Below are 23,193 nucleotides of genomic sequence, written 5' to 3'. Positions count from 1 at the left end.
ATGGTTGTGGACATACCTTGGAAAAGACACGGTGATGCAGTGACACGCAGGTTTAATATTTGACACGCACACGGTGCCGCTCATTCTGGTAGACAGACGTACATATTAGTAGTAATATCGGTCATTCTTTGGAGATGATAAAGAATACATGCCTGTGAGTACCTGTTTACTATACGCTACATGTGTTGCTGTGGCAAACCATTTGTGTTCCGATAGCCGTTGTTTTAAGGGCAACAATGCGCCGATGCTAATTGTTGGCCTGTGGTGTTTCCTATTGTATGTTGCGTATGCGCCAGCCTAGCTTTTAAATACACGATGTGTAAATCTGTTTTTTTTTTTTTTTTTTACTGTTAGCTGATAAGTGTAACACACATTTACTTATGTCATCTGCTAAGCTGCTGCTTTTTCTGAAGTGCCACCGTATAATGCCAAGAGAGAATAGTTATTGTGGTGAATTGACATATCTCAACTGTGTGTGTGTGTGTGTGTGTGTGTGTGTGTGTGTGTGTGTGTGTGTGTGTGTGTGTGTGTGTGTGTGCGTGCTCGTACGCATGCTCAGACTGAGCGGCTGCAGGCGCTGCTGGCCGACAATGAAAATGTGTACCTCTCGGAAATCGAGCCCATCCCACTCCCGCTGGAGCCTCAGATCCGGATCCGTGGCATCGTCCCCGAAACGGCGACTCTCTTCAAGGTCCCGTAAAGCTCTTGCTGCATTTTTTAAATTTATTATTATTTTTATTTATTTATTTATTTTGTCTTTCACGATGCACGAGGCTCACTTGTGTGTCTGACTTTGTGGCATCAGAGCGCGCTAATGCCTGCCAAGCTGATTTTCAAAACGGAGGCTGCCACTACCTATCCGGTCATCTTCAAACACGGCGATGACCTGAGACAGGATCAGCTCATCCTCCAGATCATCTCGCTCATGGATAAAGTATGCATACCTGTTGGGGACATTTCTGTTTGATCCCCTGTGTGGTGGTGGGGGAGGGGGCATGCATATATTTATATATATATAATGTATGTATATTATATTTACTCCGGTTTCCTCCCACATTGCAAAAACATGCACGGCAGGCTGGTTGAACACTCATAATTGTTCCTAATTGTGATTGCGAGCGCGGATGGTTGTTGGTGTCTGTGTGCCCTGCGATTGGCTGGCAACCGATTCAGGGTGTCGCCCGCCTACTGCCTGAAGACGGCTGGGATAGGCTACAGCACCCACCGTGACCCTTGTGAGGATAAGCGGATCGGAAAATGGATGGATGGATACATATGAAACCGTGTAATCATAATCATGTGATCATGTGTGTAATCATAATCATCATCTTTTTGTACATTGGTTCAGCACTGCATCTATTTTTCAGTTACTAAGGAAGGAGAACCTGGACCTGAAGTTGACACCCTACAAAGTGTTAGCCACCAGCACCAAACATGGTAACTTCGCCAATGTAGGACAAGCGCGGTTACTCAGCAATATATTATTTAATGTTTATTTGGGGCTTTTATTTTTTTAGGTTTCATGCAGTTTGTGCAGTCGGTTCCGGTTGCCGAAGTGCTGGCAACTGAAGGCAACATTCAGGTCTGGGCCACTCGCGGTCACTAAATGAATCGTACAAGTTGCTGTCATATTACTGTGACCGCATTAGCATCAACACACCATCGGCCCCACATCATGTTTCATCTCAAAAATTTAACGCGCTAAAGTTGTGTTGTGTGCTTTAGAGCTTCTTCAGGAAGCACGCGCCGAGCGAAAAGGGGCCGTACGGCATCAGCTCGGAGGTGATGGACACCTACGTGAAGAGCTGCGGTGAGTCTTTTCGGGACAGGTCTTTTGGGGACAGCGGGGCTCAATGCTCGTTCTGATGCTTTCCAGCCGGTTATTGCGTCATCACGTACATCCTGGGCGTAGGAGACCGACATCTGGACAATCTGCTCCTGACCAAGACGGGTAGAGTAAAGAGAGCCAGCCCTCTGCACCCCGAAGTGGGTTTTTATAATAGCTTATTCATGTTTGTCATCCTCCAGGGAAACTCTTCCATATCGACTTTGGCTACATCCTGGGCCGCGATCCCAAGCCGCTTCCGCCTCCTATGAAGCTGAGCAAGGAGATGGTGGAGGGGATGGGGGGCATGCAGAGCGAGCAGTACCAGGAGTTCCGGAAGCAGTGCTACACTGCCTTCCTGCACCTGCGCAGGTACTCCAACCTGATCCTCAATCTCTTCTCCCTCATGGTGGACGCCAATATTCCCGACATCGCCTTGGAGCCGGACAAGACGGTCAAGAAAGTGCAAGACAAGTTCCGGCTGGACCTGTCGGACGAGGAGGCGGTGCATTACATGCAGAGTCTGATCGACGAGAGCGTGGGCGCCCTGTTCGCCGCCGTGGTCGAACAGATTCACAAGTTTGCTCAAGTAAGTCACGCTCGCCGGTTGCTCTGTCAACTTGCAAGTCAGGAGATGATGGCAACCACATAAACATTGCGTACGCTCAAATCCGTGATTCATCAAGTCTGTTCTGACTTGAATTTGTTCTTAATCCGCAAATACATTTAGAACCTCGGACCAAGTTTACGGACAAATAATGATCACTTTTCCCCCCTGAAAATTTAAAACACACATCGATTAAGCAAGATGAACAACCTATTGAAACTTTATTTTACCACCGTTCGTGTACTTAGAAGTAGGGCTGTAATTCATACTGTTAATGTCATAAGCGTTACGGACCAATAATTAACTATGTTCCCTGTCAAGAATAACACGTATTTTTCCCCGCATGTGTTCAGTACTGGCGTAGGTGAGCTGTGGCATGAGGCCAAACCTGGTGGACCTGCAGAGAAGGAAGCTACTGTGGGGGGCAAGAATGAACTGTAAGAACTGACTGATGAGGACAGGCATTTTTTTAATCTTGTAAATACAATGTAGTGTACTAAGGAATTAATTAGATGTATAACCCAACACATCTTTTCAGCCTGTCATCATGCTATTGTTTTTATTTATTATGTATCAGTCAGCTCAGCATTGCAAATGAGATTCTGTTCTCAATTGCCTTATCTTGATAAATAAAGGTTAAATGAAAAAAAACATGTGGATGGTCCCAGATGCTTGTGTCAACATAGTGCAGCCTGTCTCAGCTTTGTTCAACATTACAGGTCTAATAATAACTCAAATCCAAATCTAGGGGGCTGCACAAAGGGGATCGGTGGTGATGGTGGTGGTGGGGGGGACACGTTGTTCTTGTTTATAAAAGTTGGCACTGTGAGGCAAACCACAACCGCGCTGTTTTTGCTTTTTTAGTCCCCCTTCAGTCCAATCCCGTAAACTATTTCCACTTCATTAGGAATTTGTACTCACCAGGCGCTCCTGTGGTCCATGACGTCATGACTAGCATACCATTGCCAGTCTGGTAAACACCCCCACCCCCCCTGCTCCCCATCTTAACCTTGTTTTAAAAACGTAAGCACACATAAAAATGACAATTGTATATTTTTACCGCTGCTATAGTGAGTGGGTCGGCCCGGTGGCCCAATGGTTAGCGCGTTGACCTCACAGTGCAGAAGTACCGGGTTCAATTCCAGCGTCGGCGTCCCGGTGTGGAGCTTGCATGTTGTACCCGGGCCTGCGTGGGTTTTCTCCGGGTACTCCGGTTTCCTCCCACATTCCAAAAACACGCATGGCAGGCTGATTGAAAACTCCAAATTGTCCCGAGGTGTGGGATGGTTGTCCATTTCTGTGTGCCCTGTGATTGGCTGGCAACCGGTTCAGGGTGTCCCCCGCCTCCGGCTGGGATAGGCTCCGGCACCCCACGCGACCCTAGTGAGGATGAAGCGGATCAGAAAATGGATGGATGAATATAGTGAGTGGTGCGCAGTGATGCAAACTTTAGGGTGACACGGGAGCTGGTTTTCACTCTGGTCCCATCCCACTCCCACAGAAAAAAAATCCCATTCTGTCCCAGTCCTGGATCATAGTAAAAAAAATAAATAAATCCCGTCCCATCCCCATGCAAAGGACTCACACTCCTGTCTTGCTCCCGTTCAGAATGACTCCCAGTCCCATATGGCTCCCATTTTGGAGGTCAGCTACATTAAAAAAAACCCAAAACAAAACACAAGTTGCATTTTACTAATTAATTGAACAGTATCTCCTCATGGGTTCTCCAAGGTGTTTTTAGTTTTTTTTTCCTTACATTTGGATACCCCCCCACCTTAACTTTTTACCCGATACTGTCACAATCCCCTGATTAAAGGTAGAGTGACTTCCATCTTGTGGGAATCCTGCGGGATTCCTTTGACCCACAGGATTCCCGACAGAATGTCCATCTCTAATGCAAATTTAGCAAATGTGTTGCTGGATTTGGCGTTTTTTTTTCTGAGTTTATATTAAGTTTGTTTGGAACACTACTTGTGTCTTCAAGATTTCGAAAAGTTTCTCAAATATCTATGAATGAACGAAGGAGCCATTGTTCCACTTTATATAGTGTCAAACTTGACATGTAATTCTGTGGTCAAGGTGGGTAAGACAACCGCACTAACATAACTAACATAACAAAACATAAGATTACCGGTCTTACAAAGAACAACTTTTTAACAAAACACAATTACCATCCATATCTTCACTTCAGCTAAACTGTGCCACAAAGCTCAATACTTTGCCTCGTCTTGTTCATGATTTACATGGGCCACTTGTACAATTACGGCCATTATTTTTTGTGCGTTTGCCAGTTTATCTTAATTTGGTGTGTAAAATTGTTCAACTCAAAGGGAAAAAAATGAAATCTTTGCTCATTTTTATGGCAAGTGGTGTTATTTTGAGGCGGTACAGTACTGTATTGTAAAATGTTTGAGGCCTTTTAAAAATAGCACCATCTGCTGGATGTTGAATAAATTGCACGTCATGGATGCAAGCACAACATAATGGCACGAGATCCTCCCCGTGTCCACGTATTCATAATTTCATGCATACGTCACGTAACATTAACTGCTTTCTTTTTCAAATTGCTCATATCAGAATCAGAATCCTCTTCATTGGTCAAGTATGTAGAACAGACAAGGAATTAGTCTCTCGATTCTCTTTTCTGTACTGTCGTCGTGGAAGTGCAAGCTCCGCCCCCGCTGCCTCTCAGACAGCCAATCGAGTCATGCCATGTTGGGACGTCGCAGCCAATCAGAAGAGGAGAAGACGTCTGACCGAGTGCGGCTCGGCAAGTGACGCAGCTGCCAGACTGTTGATGACACACACACACACACACGCACACACACACACACACGCACACACACGCACACACACGCGCGCTACTGTATTACCCCCCACCCCTCCCGCTCCCCATTCTCCGCCCCCTTGCTCGCTCATTTGCATAGTGACTTCCGCCCCTGCTCGACGCGCGCGTCCTCCCCAAGCGCGCGCGCGTCCGCCGGCGAACTAGCGGCGATGGCATGCGGTTCCCCATGCCGCACCGGACCTCTCGAAGCGGAGCAAATCGGAAGCGGTTGGGAGGAAGCAGCCATGTGGTTCCTTAGGAACCGGAGGAGGAAGTCCTTTTTTTCTTTGTTTATTTTTTTGTAAACAGGCAGCTTTGTGGTGAAGAGGAGGCGGATCTGTACCTACGTGTTTATACTCGACTGTACGTGGAAGTAGGACACTACTTGGCAACAACTCGCGGAGCCTGGCGTGAGGATTTTACAATCGATTCACTGACGTATCGGACGTTTTTTGGAGGGGCCCGGTTTGAACGTTTGGGATTTCTGCACATAAGCCGCCCCCCCCCCTCCCCTGCCGTGCACGATCAGATGCGTGATTTAGTTGACAGCTGATATCATGGGGGAGCCCGCAGCGCGCAGCTCCTCGCAAAGTACCTGTGGAGGCTGGTAGTGTCGCGCGTGGGACGTTTCCGAATCTCAATGAGCGCCCCAGAACTGCCACTTGCGTGTGAACATCTTCCAAGAGACCGATTTGGCTCATGATCCCAACGCCTTAGCCCACTGCCGGATCTTCTCCCACCCACACGTCCACGATGTGCACCATCCCCGCGGTGCTGATCGTCTTGCTGCGTGGACTCGTCATCTCTGCGGTACTGGGATCCAAGTCGTCGGACACTGGAGATGGAGCCACTCCAGGTAAGCACAGCTCATGTGGAATGCAAGCCCCCCCCCTCCCCCAACACCCCCACAGCCCTCCACACCTCCCACTGGGGAATCCCCTCCAGGTTTAAAATGTCAATCCCCGTTTTCATGTAAACAATCAGAAACGAACTTTCTGTCTCGGGATTTGAGTTAAATATGTTAAGTATGGACCAACAGACGTGTTGGCAGAGCGCCACGCGGTTCTGATGTGTGTCAGCTGGCAACCGGCCGCACTCGATCACTGGCAGGGAATAATGACACACGTGACTGACGGATTCCGGGGACATGGCGTAGTCAGTTTGCGGGACAGCATGGCACATCGATACCATTTGTAAAAAGCGCCAGAACATTTCAAAAGGGGATCACGGGGGGGGGGCGCCAGAAGAACCCCTGGGCGTGACGCAAATATTGGCAGTCAAAGGTACGGCTTCCCGTCAACTCTACCTGACGTTTAAAATGCTAACCTGGAAATGTTTGCTCTTTCATAAAGGCTCGCACTGCAGGCTGTTGGCACACAGCATAAGCTCTGTTTTGGACAGCTAACATTGACAAGAGGTGGAAGACACCTGAAAACCGGAGAAACCGGATGCCCGACAAGGCCAGGCGAACCCTTCCCAGGATTTGTAGAATGTTGAGTGCTTCATGTAGTAGTCCCTTTATGATTTAACAGGCTTCTCGAGTGATTGTTGTAGACTAAGATTTCACGGCGTCATGTGCGAGATTTTCAAGATATTCCAAAGAATGACATTGTGTATTTAACCAGACCGCGATTAACTTCATGCTAACACACAGACGGGCTAACAAAACCAGCATCACCATTATGGTCATCATAAACCTGCGACACAAAGGGGGTCACAACACATGTTGACAAGATTATACAGCAATGCTCGTATGCACGTCGTCTTGATCGTCTGCGAAAAGACGACGGGTATCGTTGCAGGTTGGTCTTCTGTGTTTCATCATCAACTCTGCATTTGTGGATCGGTCGAAATCACGTGAATTGTTGCAAATTCCTGGAAGGACCGCCAACGACCCTTTTTCCCAGCGTGAGATTCTGATCTGTGTCCAGTCGACCCGTGGACAAAGACGTGTCACAAAGTACCCGCCTGCCTGCCCCCTGCCGCGCCAATTTGCGTCAGCTCCACTGCGAGAGCAGAAAACGAGTCCTTGTGTGCCCCCTGCGGACGCCCTACCCGTCTCCTAAACGGATTAAAGAAGATTAAAAAGTTGGCGCGTTTTTTTTTCTTTTTTTGTGTTCCGGTGGCGCTTTGGAATGGTGGCCCCGTGATTGAGCGTGTTGGGTTAACGAAGCAACAGCGCCGTCCGAGGCGAGTCGGTTGAGCGGCAGCATGAACGTGGCATCTTCCAGTTCAAGTGGTCTTGTGTGTTGAGCTGATTTGAACAAACAAAGCCCTTCTCAGTGGGTGCAAGCAACAGCCAGTTCTTGAAGTCGTGAGCCCGCGGGATGATGGTCACTTCTGCTAGGACTGCTCGTCTGGAACCGCTGCATTATGGCAAATTGAGTCACGTCGTTCCGTTTCACTCAACGCTTGCACTGTTGTTTAAAAAAAGAAAAAAAATGAGGGTCAGCTCAAAATTTTAAGCCAACAAACTTTGGCGCGATTTTAAGTCGAGCCATTTGACTCAAAGTTTTGCCGTTGTGAAAACTGGCTTTCCGGCACTTGACAAGAAAGACGTTTCCAGAAGTGCTGTCTCGTGCTTTTGGCCCCGCAACCTCAAGACAGAAGTCAAAACAACTCCGCAAATGACTTGCTCGCTTTGTTGGACTAAAGACTAACATTTTCACCATAAATGTCAATCATTTACCTTTTTAAATAACTTCAATTACTATTCTAGCCCCTCCCACCCCCACCCAAAAAAAAAAGTTACTGTACTTATTTTTCAGGTATTGTTCGGAATGAATATTTCTTTTTCCGATGCCCTTTTGCTCAGCGTATACAAATGTAAGGTACATTTGTATACTCTGCTCAGTCAAAAAAAACAAACATTTTTTTGGGGGGGGGCAACTTGAATATCAATAATGGACATTTAATTGTTGCCAATTTAAGATAGAACAGCAAAGCAAGCGAGTCGTTTGCTCCGAAACAATTTGATGAGTTGCTTTTGCTTACAGTATATTTTTGAATTGAGGGTTGGGGGGGCGGGGGGTTGGGGGGGGCATTACAAGGGCCAACACAGTTCTGTCAACACTTGTAAAATGTGGGAAAGCCAATTTTTACCACAGGTAAAGCTTGAAATATTTCATGGAAATGCTCAACTTAATGCTCTCGAAATTTGTTGCCTAGAAATGTTGAGTTGATCCATCATTTCTGTATTTTGACAGGGCGGCCTTAAATAAGAAAGTGGCCTCAGTCGTCCCACTGGAGTCTTGTGTTACACAAGTATCTCTACTTCTACTTCAGTCTCGAGTCCGAGTACTTTTGCCGCCTCCGGTTTCTGCAGCGTCATGCGTGACACATTTCAGCATCAAGCAGCTCCAACGCCAGTCAGGTGTTTCTCCGAACTCAACACGCAGACGATCGTCCCGACGCTCGGATTTATTCTTTGTCGTATTTTAAGTGTCTCGTGTGTTCAGGTTCGTTCTCTAAAGACTTGTAGTGAAGGTCAGCTTTGTGTCGCCGACTTGCCTCTTGGGCGTCCCCTAAGGTGGACAGCTGCTGCTCCCGTCCGTCTCAGTCCACGGGCTTTAGGGTTGTTATTCAAGCTAACGAGGCCCGAGAGCAGACCCCCGCGAGGGTATTTATAACGTTTCCGCTGAAGTTTTCCCTGCTTATTTTCCACCGGGCGGCTGACCAATGCCGATTTCCCACGCGCGAATTCCGCTGTTGTCAGGTTCCAGGTGGTAAAAGTACGTAAGTCACCGTCTCAACGGTGAAGGGCGGACCCCCGTCAGCGCACAGGCGGCGGACTCTGCGGTGTCTCGACACGAAAGCGCGCCACCCCGTTGCCGGCCCCTCGTAAAAGGTGTTTATCCCCTAGTTGGCAGTGCGCGCTACACTTGGCCGCCTGAGCCCTTGGCGGCGGAAGTCGCCGTCAGGCCCCGGCTGAACCCGTCGACTATATTTCAAGACGAGAACGTTTGGCTTGAGTTTCGCCGAGGGACCGGACGGACAAAACCTTCTTTTGATGCGCCTTTCGAACTCGGCTCCCTGTGATGCCGAACAGGAGGAGGGGGTCCCCGAAACGGATGGATCGCTGGCACCATCTTGCGTTGCCACACGGACAACAAACTCTCCGGTGCACTTGTCATTGCTTTTATGAATTGTGACATTGCGACAGCACCTGTTCATCGGGCGCTAAGGCTCGTCACCCTAACACAGGAAGAATCCAAAGCTGCGCCCTTCACAGACACCCGACACAGTCGCCGCGGCCCATCTCTCTTTTCGAGAGTGACTTCCGCTGCCGCATGCAAACGACGGCTACGGTGTCGTCTCGGATATGCCGGGGTGCGGTCACTTTGCGCGTGTTCGGGACTTTCCCGCCGTGTGATGTGGTATAGCCTTCGGGGAGGTGTGGATTTCTTGGGCATGTCGCTCGCCGCCGTTCACGTTCTGAGCCGTGCTCGTCGCAAGCGGGTCAACGAGTGCGCAGCCCGGTTTGTCGCGCGCAACCGAAAGCCGAGCCGCTCCTGGAAGCCCGTGTTTGAAGATTAAACACTAACGAGAATCGTGATGCGCTAACTACCTTTGATTACCGTGTCAATATTTGTCAAGTCGAATCCTACATCTACAGCCAAACTCTGATCCGTGCTTTGGATCCAACTCGCCCTGAGATGAGGCCTGATCTCTTCCATCTTCGGAGTGGCAGGTGCCTTGTTGGCCCCAATGGGCCCGGTATGCCTAATACACCGCACAGTGGGATGACCAAACTCTTTTGCGGCAATTGAGCCAGCACCCAGAAAGACTTGAAGCCGAATTCCCTGCGGCTTTTCTGTGGCGCTAATCGGCCAACGTGGAGCAAACGGATGGCGTCTAATTCACAAAGCCCGTGCAGATGGTGAAATGCGTCACGAGCGACGATGCCCAGCAGAATGCCTATCGGTGCGCCGGTGGCATTTGCGCGTGTTTACATGAGGTCGTCTGCATATATTTGGCAGAGATAGCGCCCCACACTTCTATGCAAATGAGCGTCCTATTCCCAAACAACTTTGTGGGTTCGGCCTCGGGTACCCTCCCGAGTCGACCTACCCGCTGTCTGTTTGATGACTTCGTCGGCTCGCCGTTCTTCCTAAGCCGTCACCCGTCGCGCCGGCACGCGTTCGTTGGCCAATCGTCAAGTTGGGAAAAGCCCCTCGACAAAGAAGTGGACTGTTGTGTAATGGCTGGCGACCTCACGCCTCGGCTCATTGCGGCATTTCAGCAATGCCATCCAACCGGATCTGGGCACGAACATGACAAATCACGTGAAGAATGACGCGTCTCTCTTTACTTTTGACCCGCTCGGTATTGCGGCTCTTCCTGTTCTCGCACCGCATTTCAAAGGGCCTCCCTTTTGATCTTTCCGGCCAAGCGTGCTCACGTGCGCTTGTCCTTTTTGTTCGCGGCCGGATCGGAACAACGAAAGATGGCTGGAGTCGCCAGCAGCGGGCTTTCCTTGCTGCCCTAACAAGAACCTTGCCATGACACTTGGACGCATTCAATTCTCTCTTTCAGCTCTCCACGGGCAACTCCTTCCACTTAACCCCCGACCGCAACTCTCTGCCGGCAAGCCTCGCCTAACGCCCTCTTGTCACACAAAACTCGCATGTCAGAGACTAAGTGCGTGTTCGACCTCGCCTCGCCTTCCCAGTCAACCCGCGGGCTCCCCCGGGCCGACGCGGATATGGTCAACCTCGTGTCAGGGGTGCCTGTTATTCAAACGTTCCAGCGAAAGAATCCTGGCTCGAAGGAGCATCTCCTTTTCTGGAAGTGTTTGGCTCCGTTAAAGCCGTTTCATTTTTTTTCCCCCCTGCTTTCAAACGCCCAAGAAAGGATGAATGATTATTTGACGGGGGCTTTGGGCATTCGGGGGAATGATGGTGGCAGCCAGGCGCTTCAAGTGATCAGTGGGAAAGCAAACAGAGAGGGGGGGCGGGTGGGGGTGGTTGTCTCCCGAGGACACGCCCATTTCTTCCATTCCATTCTCAACAGCGCTCATCCTGAAACGGGTCAAGGGGAGTTGCCGGAACGGAAGGCAGACGACACCCTGAACTGGTCGCCAGTCCGTCGCAGGGCACGTGTAGAGACAAACGAAAGCGTCCGGCAAAGGACGTCTTGCGGGAAAGTTTGACAGGACAAGATGCGAGCTCAAAGTTCTCTCCAAATTCCACCGCGACACGTAAAGAAACCGAACCGACCTCGTTATATTGCCGCGCATCTTATGCTTTGTCCAGGAGGCTGACATCGCAAGGCTTTTTGTTTCCCGATTCCTTTGAAGCGCTTTTTGTGACAGCTCGCTAAGTGAATGAGCGCTTTCTGCCGATGCGCAAAACATCTGCTCGTGCGCAAGCAAGGGAGACCTCTGCCATTGTTGGACTCTTAACATCCTGACAAACGGGAGCCCGCCAACTTAAAAATAACTCCGTGCTTTCCAATTTTGCAGTCTTTTGGGACCGGCTGTTTTGATTTGATTTTTTTTTTTGTGTGCGTGTCGCTCCCCCTCCCCCACCCGTGATCTCCTCTCGCGGCATGCAAGGGGTCATTCGCCGTGACTTCCTGTCACATCGTACCTCATAAGCATCCCGCGGCACACAAAAGACAAGAGGACACCAGGGAAGGGAAGGCTTGTGCTGTCGTTGTTGTGAATTCCAAACACTTGTCAGTGTAAATGACAGTTTTTAAAAATATCTCGGGATTGTCTTTCTTCTTAAGCTTCTGAAGGTATCTTTGCAAGAGTTTGGCGAACATGCGGAACAGAACTAGGCCAACAATTAAAGGAAGCAGTGGTGAAATTGACATCATGGAATATGAAAAAAGCCCCCCCACACACACACACACACATTTAAAGCAGTTCCTTAAAAATATCTCGGGATTGTCTTTCTTCTTAAGCTTCTGAAGGTATCTTTGCAAGAGTTTGGCGAACATGCGGAACAGAACTAGGCCAACAATTAAAGGAAGCAGTGGTGAAATTGACATCATGGAATATGAAAAAAGCCCCCCCACACACACACACACATTTAAAGCAGTTCCCAGGTGGCTTGAATAAAAAGTCTCGGCCGTTCTTTGGATAACATCCAGACTTACAGCACGCTTCTTGTTGCCTTCTTGTTTTTCTGGGTCAACGGGTCTTTGTGACCATGACGATCAGGCCCCCACCATCCCCGACATCGACAACTTCACCAACCGTTCAAGTGTGCCGTGCGTAACGCTGTGAGCTATTGTGTGCCGACTCTGCAGCTCTGCTTACATTTAAGATTTTCACATGATTGCGCTTCCGTGTAGCCGCCGGTGGCGGCCGCGGCTTGGAAATGGCACCTCGTCGGCGGGGAAACTCAGTGCTGGGGCGCTATGATGTAAATGAGGCTGACTTAATAACGTTCAGAAGAGATTTTCTGGCGCGTGGGCACACACTCCAGAGGCACGGCTATTTCTATACAAGCCGTTGACGTTTTTCACAATATGTCCCCTTTAAGCTCTTGAACGCAACTTTTATGTAAGCAAGCGACGACTGTCTTAATTACCATGAAAACGCCGTTGAATTTAAGTATTGACAAACTGTAACTGGCTCTCGGTCATGTGTAAACAACCAAGAGTTTAAATTTATTTAGATTTAGATTTAAGTTGAGAGCCTGTCTGGCCAGCAACGCAAATACCGTACAGTATTTCATATGATGTAACTCTGAATAGCCAATGCAGGCTGCTGGATATCATGTGAAGGATCCTCATTGTGTAACTGCTCCCGTTGCTGTTGGGCAAACTATTTCTTACTGAAGCCGCCACGGTTTCGCTATCAGCCATTTTAGCCCGACCGCCGACATTCTCGTCCAAACACGTGTTCAGTCAAACATCTCTTCTTGCTTCTTAAGTGGATTGCCGAGCTCCAGTCCGATACCGAAACGTCCTCAAAAGGCCGCATTTGCTCAGCGCTGAAGCGAGAACTGACACAAAGGATCACCAGATGGAAGCCAGTGTGTTTCTTGACGCGGTTCGGAAGCTGGCCTTTGACGGTATTTTGTGGCATGACCACTTAAAATTGGACATACTAAAACATGCTTCATAGTTAGCATAAAACAACGATGGCAACACTTTGTGTTTCAAAAAACTAGCAAACAGAAACAAAGGCCCCGCTACCTTAATGCTAATGCTAGCATCTACCGAACGACTGCTATTATTGCCGTACTGACAAACTCAAAAGAGAAGTTGAAGTACAATTATGAATTCTGTTCTAGGCAGGACATGTCCGACTGCCGAGAAGTCGAGTGGGATTCAGACTAACAAGTCACTGAAGAGTTTGTTGGTCTCAGAAGCGCCACTCTAAATCTCCTGAGGGCTGCTTTTCAGAAACCCCCTCAAAAAATGGGTGCGAGAATTCATCTGCATCGGGCTAACCTTGCAATTTCCTCCCCGCCCCTCCCACCCTCAATTTTGAAATTGTCATTTAAGAGTGTTCACCACTTTGAGCCCAGCCAAGAGTCGATTGAAACATTTGAAGACAAAGCCTCGATATATATTGACACTAAACGGTGACGAATGAGAGGAGTGGTCAGGGCCTGAAGGCAAATGGATGTACCCTCATGCAAATCGGCAGGAGGACGCTCATTACACGGCTCCCCGCGATAAAAGTGACGACGTGACGAGTTTCGCACACTTCCCACGTCAAGGCTACCGAGAATGAAGTGTGCCGGGGCTGCCGCGTTTTTTGACGACACGCTAGTCTTTGCCGAGTGCGTCTACCACATAACCGCGGATGGACTGACTTTAAGCTGGTCCCACGTTCTGACAGCAGAGGTTTTGCGATTGTGCTTGGCTCTCTTGCAGCTGAACAACGCTCATCTGCAAGGTAAGCCGTTTTCGTCGGGAAGTCGATCACGTCCACCGAACCACTCGGTGTCCGGACCCGGTGATTTGCAACCACAGAGATCAGGCGGCGTCGGCGCGACAGCTCCCGCGTTTTTGTAACATTTTTGCCGCGGTGTTCGAACGCGGCGCCTTTGGTAAACGCTGACCGGGCCCACCCGTGTGTCTCCCCATCTAGAAGACCCCTGCCTCATGGTCATCCCCCCGTGCGTGAGCGATGCGGACCGCTTCAGCCTGGTGGCCTTACGCCACATCCATAAAGAGCTGGACGACGACAACGATGGCGGCATTGAAGTGAACGAGAGCGTGGAGGTGAGTTTTGCAAATATACATTTGCCCGCTACGGTCAACTCCGGTGTACGGATGTTGACGCCGACACGACATCGTTAGGATAGTGTTTCATGCTGGAGCGCCAGCAGCTGACAAACGCAGTCTTCCAACATTTGGTTGAAATCATCGAAGAGCTTGTCTCGAGTTGACACAAGAAGGCTTCCCGGCTAATATTTAGTTAGCAATGCTCACAACGAGCACGCGTCTCTTTAAACTCCCCGCCTCGCTCGCGCGCTTCTGCGAGCATCCGGTACGGCTGACATCCGGGAGCTCGCTGCCCCGACGTGGCTCACTGATTTCTCGGTAATTGACCTTCTTGTAAGGGCCGCCTTTGCATCGCATGTTCGCTGTGAGTGCCGGTCTTTGTTCCGTCAGCTGACGAGACCTCACCCGTGACGGGAGCGACACCGAGTCGAAATGCCAAATGGGACCGGCCGGATGCGAATGGCAAAACAATTGCCAACGGTCGATCCCTCAAATTTGTTTCATCTCGACATACGGCAAACGACAAGGCCGCAACGTGTTGATCTTGTTTCACGCTCAACTTGCGGTATGACTTTTGAAAATAAATGGATGTTAGATGACTACTTTTCCTTGCTGTCCCCGTGAGACATGCACTTTTTTTTTGCATCTCTCTTGAACTGTAGTTTGACACCTTCTGTACCTCACAGCTAGGCGCTAGCCAATAATTATTTAGCTCTGAACTGCAGCAACGCCGTGGCCTCCTTGCCCAGTGTTTGGGTGAACTATTTGCTCGAGGTACGAGGCAATTACTGCGTACTTATGCCGTTATTTGCGTGTTCATGGCGGCCCGTTGCTCGGAAGCACTGAGACCTCGACACCCTGCAGGCAGCAGAGCCCGCTTGGAACGCAAAGGCAAATTCCAAGTTGAGCCGGAGTGACACGCGTCACCCGACCTGGACATGCCAACGGCCGGAAAGTTAAAGCTTTCCGGATGCGGCGACTCTAAACGGGGCAACTATGGGGAAGGCCTTGGGAGGAGAGGGCATTAAGCATCGAGCTTCTCCTCGCTCCCCGCCGGTTGACACCCAACACCCGTGGAACAAAGATTCCACTGGCGCTTGCCCCCTTGGGGTCTCTCCCGCCGCCCACCCCCACCTAGCGACCGACCCGAAGGCCTTGCTGGTCATTATTGTCGGGGAACATCCGCTGGCTGGACATCCGCTTTTCCGTGACCTGCGTTTCAGGCATTCTTGATCGACCATGTAGGGGACGATGTCACGGAGACATCAGCTGGACCTCGGCGCACCAACGTGGTTCAGGTGTAACCGAGTCATCGGTTCCTGTTACCTCCTGTTTCTCGAGCTCAACGTCCCCACGTCGGGTGGCGTTCGGTGGCCTGCCGGGATAATCCGCACTGAGGTTGATTGCGCAAGCTCCCGCGGACTAAACGCGTTCCTCGGCATGATAGTTGATCATCTGTTTGCATTTCGACTCGGGTTTATTCATGGACTTGCAAAGACAACTCCTCAAAGACGCGCCTGCAGCTTTGATCACACTGTTCTCATATCAGCCTGAAGCAACAACAATTACAACCTCTTGATGATTATTTATAGTCCTGGATTTGTGCCACTTATTTGGCGTAACGTGGCTATTCTATGAGTTCCACCCAGTAGGTCCCCGTTTGCTCCGTCTTCTTCTTGCCTCAGCATGTATTTGTTTGCGCTTCACGTTTTCTGGCAACAGTGAGGTTGCCTCAAGCCGCTGCGCACATTACCACGGCTCAATACGTGTTTGCAACCACACCTGAAGGATGGGGAGTGCCCAAATGGCAAAAGTGAGGATGACGATCAGCTGGAGCTGAACGTCTTTTGGAATGTACAACAATACAAGAGTGGGAGCCGGTTGAACAGAGCCGTTTTCGCTCGGAGATGCTGAGCACGGTATCACCGGGAAGCACAATACAAAAGGGTGCCTTTGAAATGCGATCGCAGTTGATCCTGAGATGGTTTCGTCCCCGCAATGGGACATTTAAGGGCAAAAAGGTGTTCTGGCATTTCTTTTGTTGTGGCTCAGGCTTCACGACGGGACTGTGAAGCTCCCAGCTGTCAAAAGGAGAGCTGTCGGAAAGTTAACGCAGACACGGGTGGAAGTGCAACTCTTGCTGGCTTTTCAAAGTCCCTAAAAGGCAAAAAGACGGGAAATGAGAGTGTGTGTGTGTGTGTGTGTGAGAGAGAGAGAGAAGTCGAACATCTGTGTGTCTACTGTCAAACGCACAATAGTTGAGGGGGGGGGGGGGAAATGTGTGCTGTAAAGAAACAATCTACCCCCCAGAAAAGCAGATGGCAATAAATATGATGATCTCTCCTTAGTTTATCATAGAAGACATGAAGCAGCAGCAGACCAACAAGCACAGCAACCTGCACCGCGAGGACCAGCACATCACCGTGGAGGAGCTTTGGAAGGGCTGGAAGACCTCTGAAGGCAAATACGCGCTACTTTTTTTGACACCATAAGCACAGCGAAACAACCGTCACCTTTGGAGTTTTCTCCAACCTTCCGTCATGCCTGTTACCGTATACCGTATTTGCTTCGGGACATGGCCTCGTGAGATGATCGTTTGGCTTTTTTTTCTGTCTATTAGTCCACAACTGGACGGTGGAAGACACGGTACAGTGGTTGAAGGAGTCGGTGGAGCTGCCCCAGTACGAAAAGAACTTCCGGGACTTCCGCGTGACGGGCAACACTTTGCCACGGTGAGTCGACGCTTCACTAATTCATTTGTTTTACGGGACAATGCCGCCATCTGCTGCTTGCAAAAGGCAGCACAGGTGGAGGGGGGGCGCTGGTGAAGACATGCGGATCTCTTTGGCGGCCACATCAGATCGTATTCCAGCCTGAACATGCTCGTCTTAAAATAGGGCAGAGTCTTGGAACTGAGAAATGTGAAATAGGAGCAAAGACGTGCCCGAAGAACGTAAGAGTCGAACACTCTCACAGCGCGTGCGGTCCTGGATCCCGTTGCGCGTCCTCGCCGGCGCTTACGTCACGGGCCTGACGGGCTACGGCCGGCTCCGCGCACGATGATGATGATGATGATCGTTGGACTTTGTGTTGCAGAATCGCCGCAAATGAGCCGTCCTTCTTGTCAATGCAGCTTAAAGTGTCAGACCAGCGACACAAACAGAAACTCAATCTCAAGGCGCTGGACGCAGTCCTTTTCGGGCCCCCGCTGCGTAAGTATGCGCCTGGCATTGCCTTGACCGAAGCGCACGTGACCTGCGGACGCTTGAAATCCCACCGCCGGCGTCCTCGCTTTCCCTCAGGTCCGCACCACAACTGGATGAAGGACTTTGTCCTCACGATCTCCATCGTCATTGGCGTGGGCGGCTGCTGGTTTGCCTACGTGCAGAACAAGTCCAGCAAGGTGCACATGTCCCAGATGATGAGGGATCTGGAGAGCCTGCAAAACGCCGAGCAAAGCCTCCTCGACCTGCAGAGTCGGTGAGCGGGAGAAGCGCGAATAAGCAGCGGCCGGAAACAAGGCGGCTCACGTTCAGACGGGTTTCCGTCCTTTCAGCTTGGAAAAGGCTCAGGAAGAAAACCGCACCGTCATCGTGGAGAAGCAGAATCTCGAGCAGAAGATGAGGGACGAGATCACCGGCGCCAAGAAGGAGGCCCACAGACTGAGGGACCTGCGGGAAGGCGCTGAATGCGAGCTCAGCCGGCTCAAATACGCCGAAGAGGAGCTCGTACAGGTGAAGCCTTACACGCGGCAAAGTCGGGAGACAATTTGGCACGCGTCTAAACCCAAACCCGTTCACCCCCCCCGGGCAGGTCCGAAAGGCGCTCAAGCGAGCCGAGAAGGAGATGCAGTCGGAGCGGTCGCTGCCGGAAGCTCTGCAGAAGTGGCTGCAGCTCACGCACGAGGTGGAGGTCCAGTACTACAACATCAAGAAACAGAGCGCCGAGCTCCAACTTTGCGTCGCCAAGGACGAGGTAACCGTGACCGAGCGTCCTCTGGGCCTTTCTTTCTTTACAAATATTTCCTTTTTGGATTCCAGGCGGAGAAAATAAAAAAAAAGAGAAGTTCTGTGTTTGGAACGCTTCACGTCGCACACAGTTCGTCACTGGATGAGGTGGACCACAAGATACTTGAGGCCAAGTAAGTGCACAAACCAGGCGAGGGGGTTCTCAAACTTTTTTTTTTTTTTAGTTTGGTCATATAAAGTTAAAAGGCTCGTTTTGACATGTTTTTTTTCTTCAGAAAGTCCTTGTCCGAGGTAACGGCGTGCCTGAGGGAACGTCTGCACCGCTGGCAGCAGATCGAGAGGCTCTGCGGGTTCCCGGTGGTGATGCCGCGCGTCTCCGTCCCGCCGTACCCCATAGCCGGCGGCGTGGACGACCTGGACGAGGACACGCCTCCCATCGTTCCACAATTCACGGGTGAGAGCTTCGTAGGGAACGGGAACAGAAACCTGGGGGCCGTGTATGCGGAGCTTTTGGCAGGCATCAAACACTCACGCAGAAAATGTCTTTGCCTCAAGCCGTTTTCAAGCTTCAACCATAATTAAACGTTGTGTATTCACCCAAACCGCAAAGCTTTGTTTGCCATCAATCTGGTAGCTTCACGCAAACACGAAATAATGTGAAACGCAAGAGACGGGCCAGCAAACTTGGCATCAAGACAATGAACTATTGACCTCGAAACAGCTGATACTTGAACACAAACTCTGGAACAAGTGACACACACCCAGGCATGTGTGCTGTATGCGCTACAAAAAAAAAAAACTAAACAAACAAAGCAAATATTACTGCAGCTTAGTGAATCAAGGCTTATTACATGTGTAGTCAACTAAAGCACATACCCTTGTTCTTGTTAAAGTCTAGTAGTTTATGCTAACACTTCATGTGAAATGCATTAAACAAGCTAACAAACCTAGCATCAATATCTCCGTAATGATTAACCTTGAAACACAAGCAAGCAACACACACACACACACACACACACACACACACACAAAATAAATAAAAAGATATATTGAGCCAAACGCATAATTTTGTCTTCCGGAAGTCAGGTAGCTTGATGCTAGCTAACACATCATGTGAAACACACTAAACAGGCCTCCGAACCTAGCCTTGAAATTGCAGTCATTATGAATTTTGTCTTCCGGAAGTCAGGTAGCTTGATGCTAACACATCATGTGAAACACACTGAACAGGCTTCCGAACCTAGCCTTGAAATTGCAGTCATTATTAACGTTGAAACAACATTAGGTCGCAAGCAACACACGCATAAATTTGTCTTCCAGACCTCAGCAGCCTAATACGAGCACATAATGTGTAAGCCACTAAACGGGCTAACAAACCTAGCATCGAAACCACACTAATTACTAACCTTGAAAGTACTGATATCTGAACACTAAAATTCTTTTACATCTGTGACTTATTTATTTTTTTTCTCAATAAGCCACGTTGATGCGGCCCCCGCTGACGCGCAACAGCAGCGCGTGCCGTTCCCGCCGCAGCCTGATGAGCTCGTCGCCGTCCTCCGTGATGTCCCCGGATCCTGACCTGCTGTCCATGGCCAGCTCGTCCCTCTCCTATCCCCTCGAGGCGGACGACGAATATGTCATGTTCAGCTCGGATAGGAGGGGGTACGTAGCGGCGGCCAGAATCCCGAGGAATGGTTTGAAAGTGTGGACTCTCAGGTGTTTGATTCAAACATTTTCACTGGTGCTTTGGGGCTAAGTGGTGATGGTGATTCGTACATGAAGACCTCCAGGCGACGTTCGCATTGCAGGCAAATCCCAACCAGATTGCATTTTTTTCCCGCCCATTTATGACCTGCTGTCTAAACAGCTCAATTCCGAATTTTTTTTTCCGAATCCGACCATCGCCACTTTCATATAGGGGTCCTCGATCTCAAATGTGTCGGATTTTTTGCATTGCAACCGCAGTCTGAACGGCCAGGTTACATGTATCTGAGCGAAAACCCCAAGATGCGCTTGGAGCAGGCGGGAGACTGTGCGCTTCGGAGGGAGAATGACTGTTTGATTGGCTGTGACTCTGTCACAAAGTTCTTTTGAGTATTAGTCAACATTATATTTGACTTGAACGTATTCTCACTTGAAACAGGAAGCATAGAGTTGACATAATTGGTGACAGTAGTAACTCAGCCACACAGACAGACGGCTTATTTACTACGCGTGACGATGACATGAAGTCATCTTCAGCGGACGAGACCGAAAAGCCTCCCCTCGTTTCCTCAAAATATTTCTACCCACTCTTCCAACGCTCTTTAGATGTGAGATGGTAAAAAGCCGATACACGCTGGGCCACATTTACTTCAGCAAACGTTACCTTTACGTCTCTTCTTCTGCGTATGTGGGTCACTTCGGCGAAGGTTCGACTGTTCGAATTGTGTTTATTTATGTGTAGCTTTTGCTGCTTGTCAAAAGCAGCATGAAAACACAACACAACCATGCTGGTATCTGCTTGAGTGTATTCAGAAGTGCAGTCGTTCAACACAAACCATCTTCAGATGAAGCATGACCTAGCATACTAGCCTAAATAACATGCTAGCACGGACGTGACATCACACATGGGAACCTTGCTAGCTCGCAGTGAAAGTCACTCCACTCACCTTTGGGCATTGACACAACAGGAAAGAGGCAGACACATACTTTGGGTTTCAACAGCAGCGTGAGAACCACCGATTGACTTGTGACGCTGTGGTGTCCTCCTCCATGTCTCCCAGTGACCAGGAGGTCAGCCCCGACACGGACGCTCCAAACTCCTCGATGGGCCGCAAGCCGCCGCACTCGTACCGCAAGATTTCCCGCGAGGAAATGCTGCTGTTCAACCAGAGCCCCGAGTTCCCCACGCCCACCAGCAACAGCGGGGACTCCACCCCGCCGCCTCCTTTGCCCCCGACGCCCGCCGCCTCCCCCTCGGGGCCGCCGTCCACCTCGCCGTCGCCGGACCTCACTCGCGTGGCGCCGGACCTCCGGGCCGTGACCCCCCCGTCGGGGAAGGCGGCGTACAACGGCGTCCTGGAGAAGTCGCACAGCTTCGGCGTGCTGCCCGCCGTGGGCCGCTACCCGTCGCTCACCTCCCTGGACTCGGAGGGCCGCAGCGTGGGGCGGGAGCACAAGCTCCTGAGCACCTCCTCCCAGGACTCCAGTGACAACGGAGAGAAAATCAAGCGCTCCTCATCCAAAATCAAAAGCTTATTCAAGAAGAAAAAGTAAGTCGCGTGCGCCGGACAAAACAAGGACGTCGACTGCGAGCTCCGACAGCTCCTCCACCGCGGTACGTAGCTCAGTCGCCAGCGGTTCGGCAAGGCCCAAGGTCACGCCACAACCAAAGCCAGTCCTTTATTTCCAAGCACACCGCGACTTTGCTGACCACGGCAATCTCCATGCCAAAAAAAAAAAAAAAAAAAAATTTGGTCCCTCAGTCACACAATTTCTGGATCGAGGTGGTCCTCCTCAATTGATTTCTTGTTACCTGGTGGCAGGTAGTGGTGGGGGCAGGGGGGGGCAAAAAGCTTGATTGCACTACTTCCTGTTTTTGGGGGGAATACAGCTGACATTTATGACAAAAGAAAAGGTCACATGATGCCACTTGAATGTTGATGCTCATTTTAATGTTGTTTGCTCATGTTTGAGATTTCAATTTCGGGAGAGGGGAGGAGAGGGGCTTCCTGAAGTTGTTGATCTGTTGTTCCCGGTTGACCTTGCACTACTCCATTGCCTTCCCTGCGTGCCGACGCCTGGTTTCTTCCAGAAAGAACATCAAGGCAACTTCTTGATTTGGAGGACACACGAGCGTGTCCGTGCCGTGATGCTGGTGCGTCTGTATCAGACACAGGAATTTTTGCTCACCCCAGCCTAGGCCTCCTGGAAAAAAAAAAAAAGGGCCTCGGGGTGGGCCGGGGGGAGGGGGGAGCGACCAGGACACAATACGGATGTCCTGTCGTGATGATGTCAAAAAGCCACACCGTGGTTTCAATGAAGCTTCTCACCACTGATGGTGGCCGGGAGGTTGACGCTGTTTACGAGGTGTGCGCGACAGGATGATCAATCAATGCAATTATTATTCTTGTTGTTATTATTGTCGTTACGGGCTAAACAGCACACACTGAAGGAATAAAGAGTCAGAACTGCACGGTGGGGAGAAATGCTCACGACACACAAGTGTTTTTGAGAACATTTTAAGTGTGAATATTTGTATACTGTAGGAGAATTAATAACAAATAAAAGACACAAAAAATGGCGGGGACAGTTGTTGAAATCTTCTCATGGACAGTAAGTATCTGATTTTATTTTGGAAAACAATGATCACAAAATCCAGAAGTGATGCTTTTTGGAAAAAGAAGGTGAGTTAAAGTGCGCTGCAATTACAGCCTCCAGTCACAAGGTGGCATTGTGGCAAAAAAGATGGCCAAGTACACCTGCGGTGTTGTTTCAACCACACGGCATATTGCAAATGAAAGTACGGTGGTACCTCTACTTACGAACGTCTCGTCATACGAAATGTTCAAGTTATGAAACGCCTCAACAGGAAAATATTGCCTCGAGTTATGAAAGAAATTTAACTATTTTTAAGCCCTACGTTGAAACCCCAAACCCACTAAAACCCGTTTTGGAATCCTAACCCCCGTTTAAAACCTGACATTCAAACCCTAACCATACATGAAACCCCCAACTCTTGTTTAACACTACTGTAGAGCCCTACTTTGTAACCTTTACCCTTGTTTGA

At 49.9% G+C, this 23,193-nt stretch overlaps 2 protein-coding genes and 1 long non-coding RNA gene across 4 annotated transcripts in view; all 3 read left to right on the top strand.

Annotated features, from left to right (window-relative positions):
• Positions 1 to 3,117, top strand: part of pik3c3 (phosphatidylinositol 3-kinase, catalytic subunit type 3) — a 10,666-nt gene extending 7,549 nt beyond the window's left edge. Inside the window, exons 16-23 of the mRNA XM_019858354.1 lie at positions 537 to 691; positions 806 to 934; positions 1,368 to 1,437; positions 1,518 to 1,582; positions 1,726 to 1,810; positions 1,877 to 1,951; positions 2,029 to 2,414; positions 2,786 to 3,117. Coding sequence (XP_019713913.1) covers positions 537 to 691; positions 806 to 934; positions 1,368 to 1,437; positions 1,518 to 1,582; positions 1,726 to 1,810; positions 1,877 to 1,951; positions 2,029 to 2,414; positions 2,786 to 2,800 — 980 coding nt within the window. The 3' untranslated portion in view covers positions 2,801 to 3,117. The remainder of the gene's footprint in view (positions 1 to 536; positions 692 to 805; positions 935 to 1,367; positions 1,438 to 1,517; positions 1,583 to 1,725; positions 1,811 to 1,876; positions 1,952 to 2,028; positions 2,415 to 2,785) is intronic.
• A 2,239-nt stretch (positions 3,118 to 5,356) lies between these two features.
• On the top strand, positions 5,357 to 22,614 carry stim2b (stromal interaction molecule 2b). Of its 2 annotated transcripts, none has more exons than XM_019858333.1 (12): positions 5,357 to 6,115; positions 14,315 to 14,448; positions 16,800 to 16,911; positions 17,072 to 17,183; positions 17,548 to 17,663; positions 17,754 to 17,931; positions 18,008 to 18,185; positions 18,265 to 18,426; positions 18,492 to 18,592; positions 18,695 to 18,873; positions 19,898 to 20,138; positions 21,188 to 22,614. In XM_019858333.1, exons 1-12 carry the CDS (start codon positions 6,013 to 6,015, stop codon positions 21,678 to 21,680), a joined length of 2,109 nt encoding a protein of 702 aa, XP_019713892.1. In that variant the 5' UTR covers positions 5,357 to 6,012; the 3' UTR covers positions 21,681 to 22,614. The 2 variants fall into 2 exon arrangements, with proteins under 2 accessions (XP_019713892.1, XP_019713893.1); XM_019858334.1 differs by having other exon boundaries at positions 5,358 to 6,115; positions 19,898 to 20,084.
• LOC109508405 (uncharacterized) lies at positions 6,501 to 7,350 on the top strand. The gene is made up of 2 exons (XR_002166658.1): positions 6,501 to 6,542; positions 6,612 to 7,350. It is a non-coding gene; the product is annotated as an uncharacterized LOC109508405 (long non-coding RNA).
• Positions 22,615 to 23,193: the final 579 nt, after the last annotated feature.

Source organism: Hippocampus comes, unplaced genomic scaffold (assembly GCF_001891065.2).
Source record: "Hippocampus comes isolate QL1 unplaced genomic scaffold, H_comes_QL1_v1.1 scaffold48, whole genome shotgun sequence".
Taxonomy (NCBI): Eukaryota; Metazoa; Chordata; class Actinopteri; order Syngnathiformes; family Syngnathidae; genus Hippocampus; species Hippocampus comes.
The sequence above is the reverse complement of the archived record's forward strand: the minus strand, read 5'-3'. Positions and strand labels throughout refer to the sequence as shown.

Coding starts and splice junctions, on each gene's coding strand:
- stim2b (XM_019858333.1), top strand. CDS start 6,013: ATGTGCACCATCCCCGCGGTGCTGATCGTCTTGCTGCGTGGACTCGTC. Junction 6,116..14,314: donor TGGAGATGGAGCCACTCCAG/GTAAGCACAGCT, acceptor CTCCCCATCTAG/AAGACCCCTGCCTCATGGTC. Junction 17,184..17,547: donor ACGGGCAACACTTTGCCACG/GTGAGTCGACGC, acceptor TTTGTGTTGCAG/AATCGCCGCAAATGAGCCGT.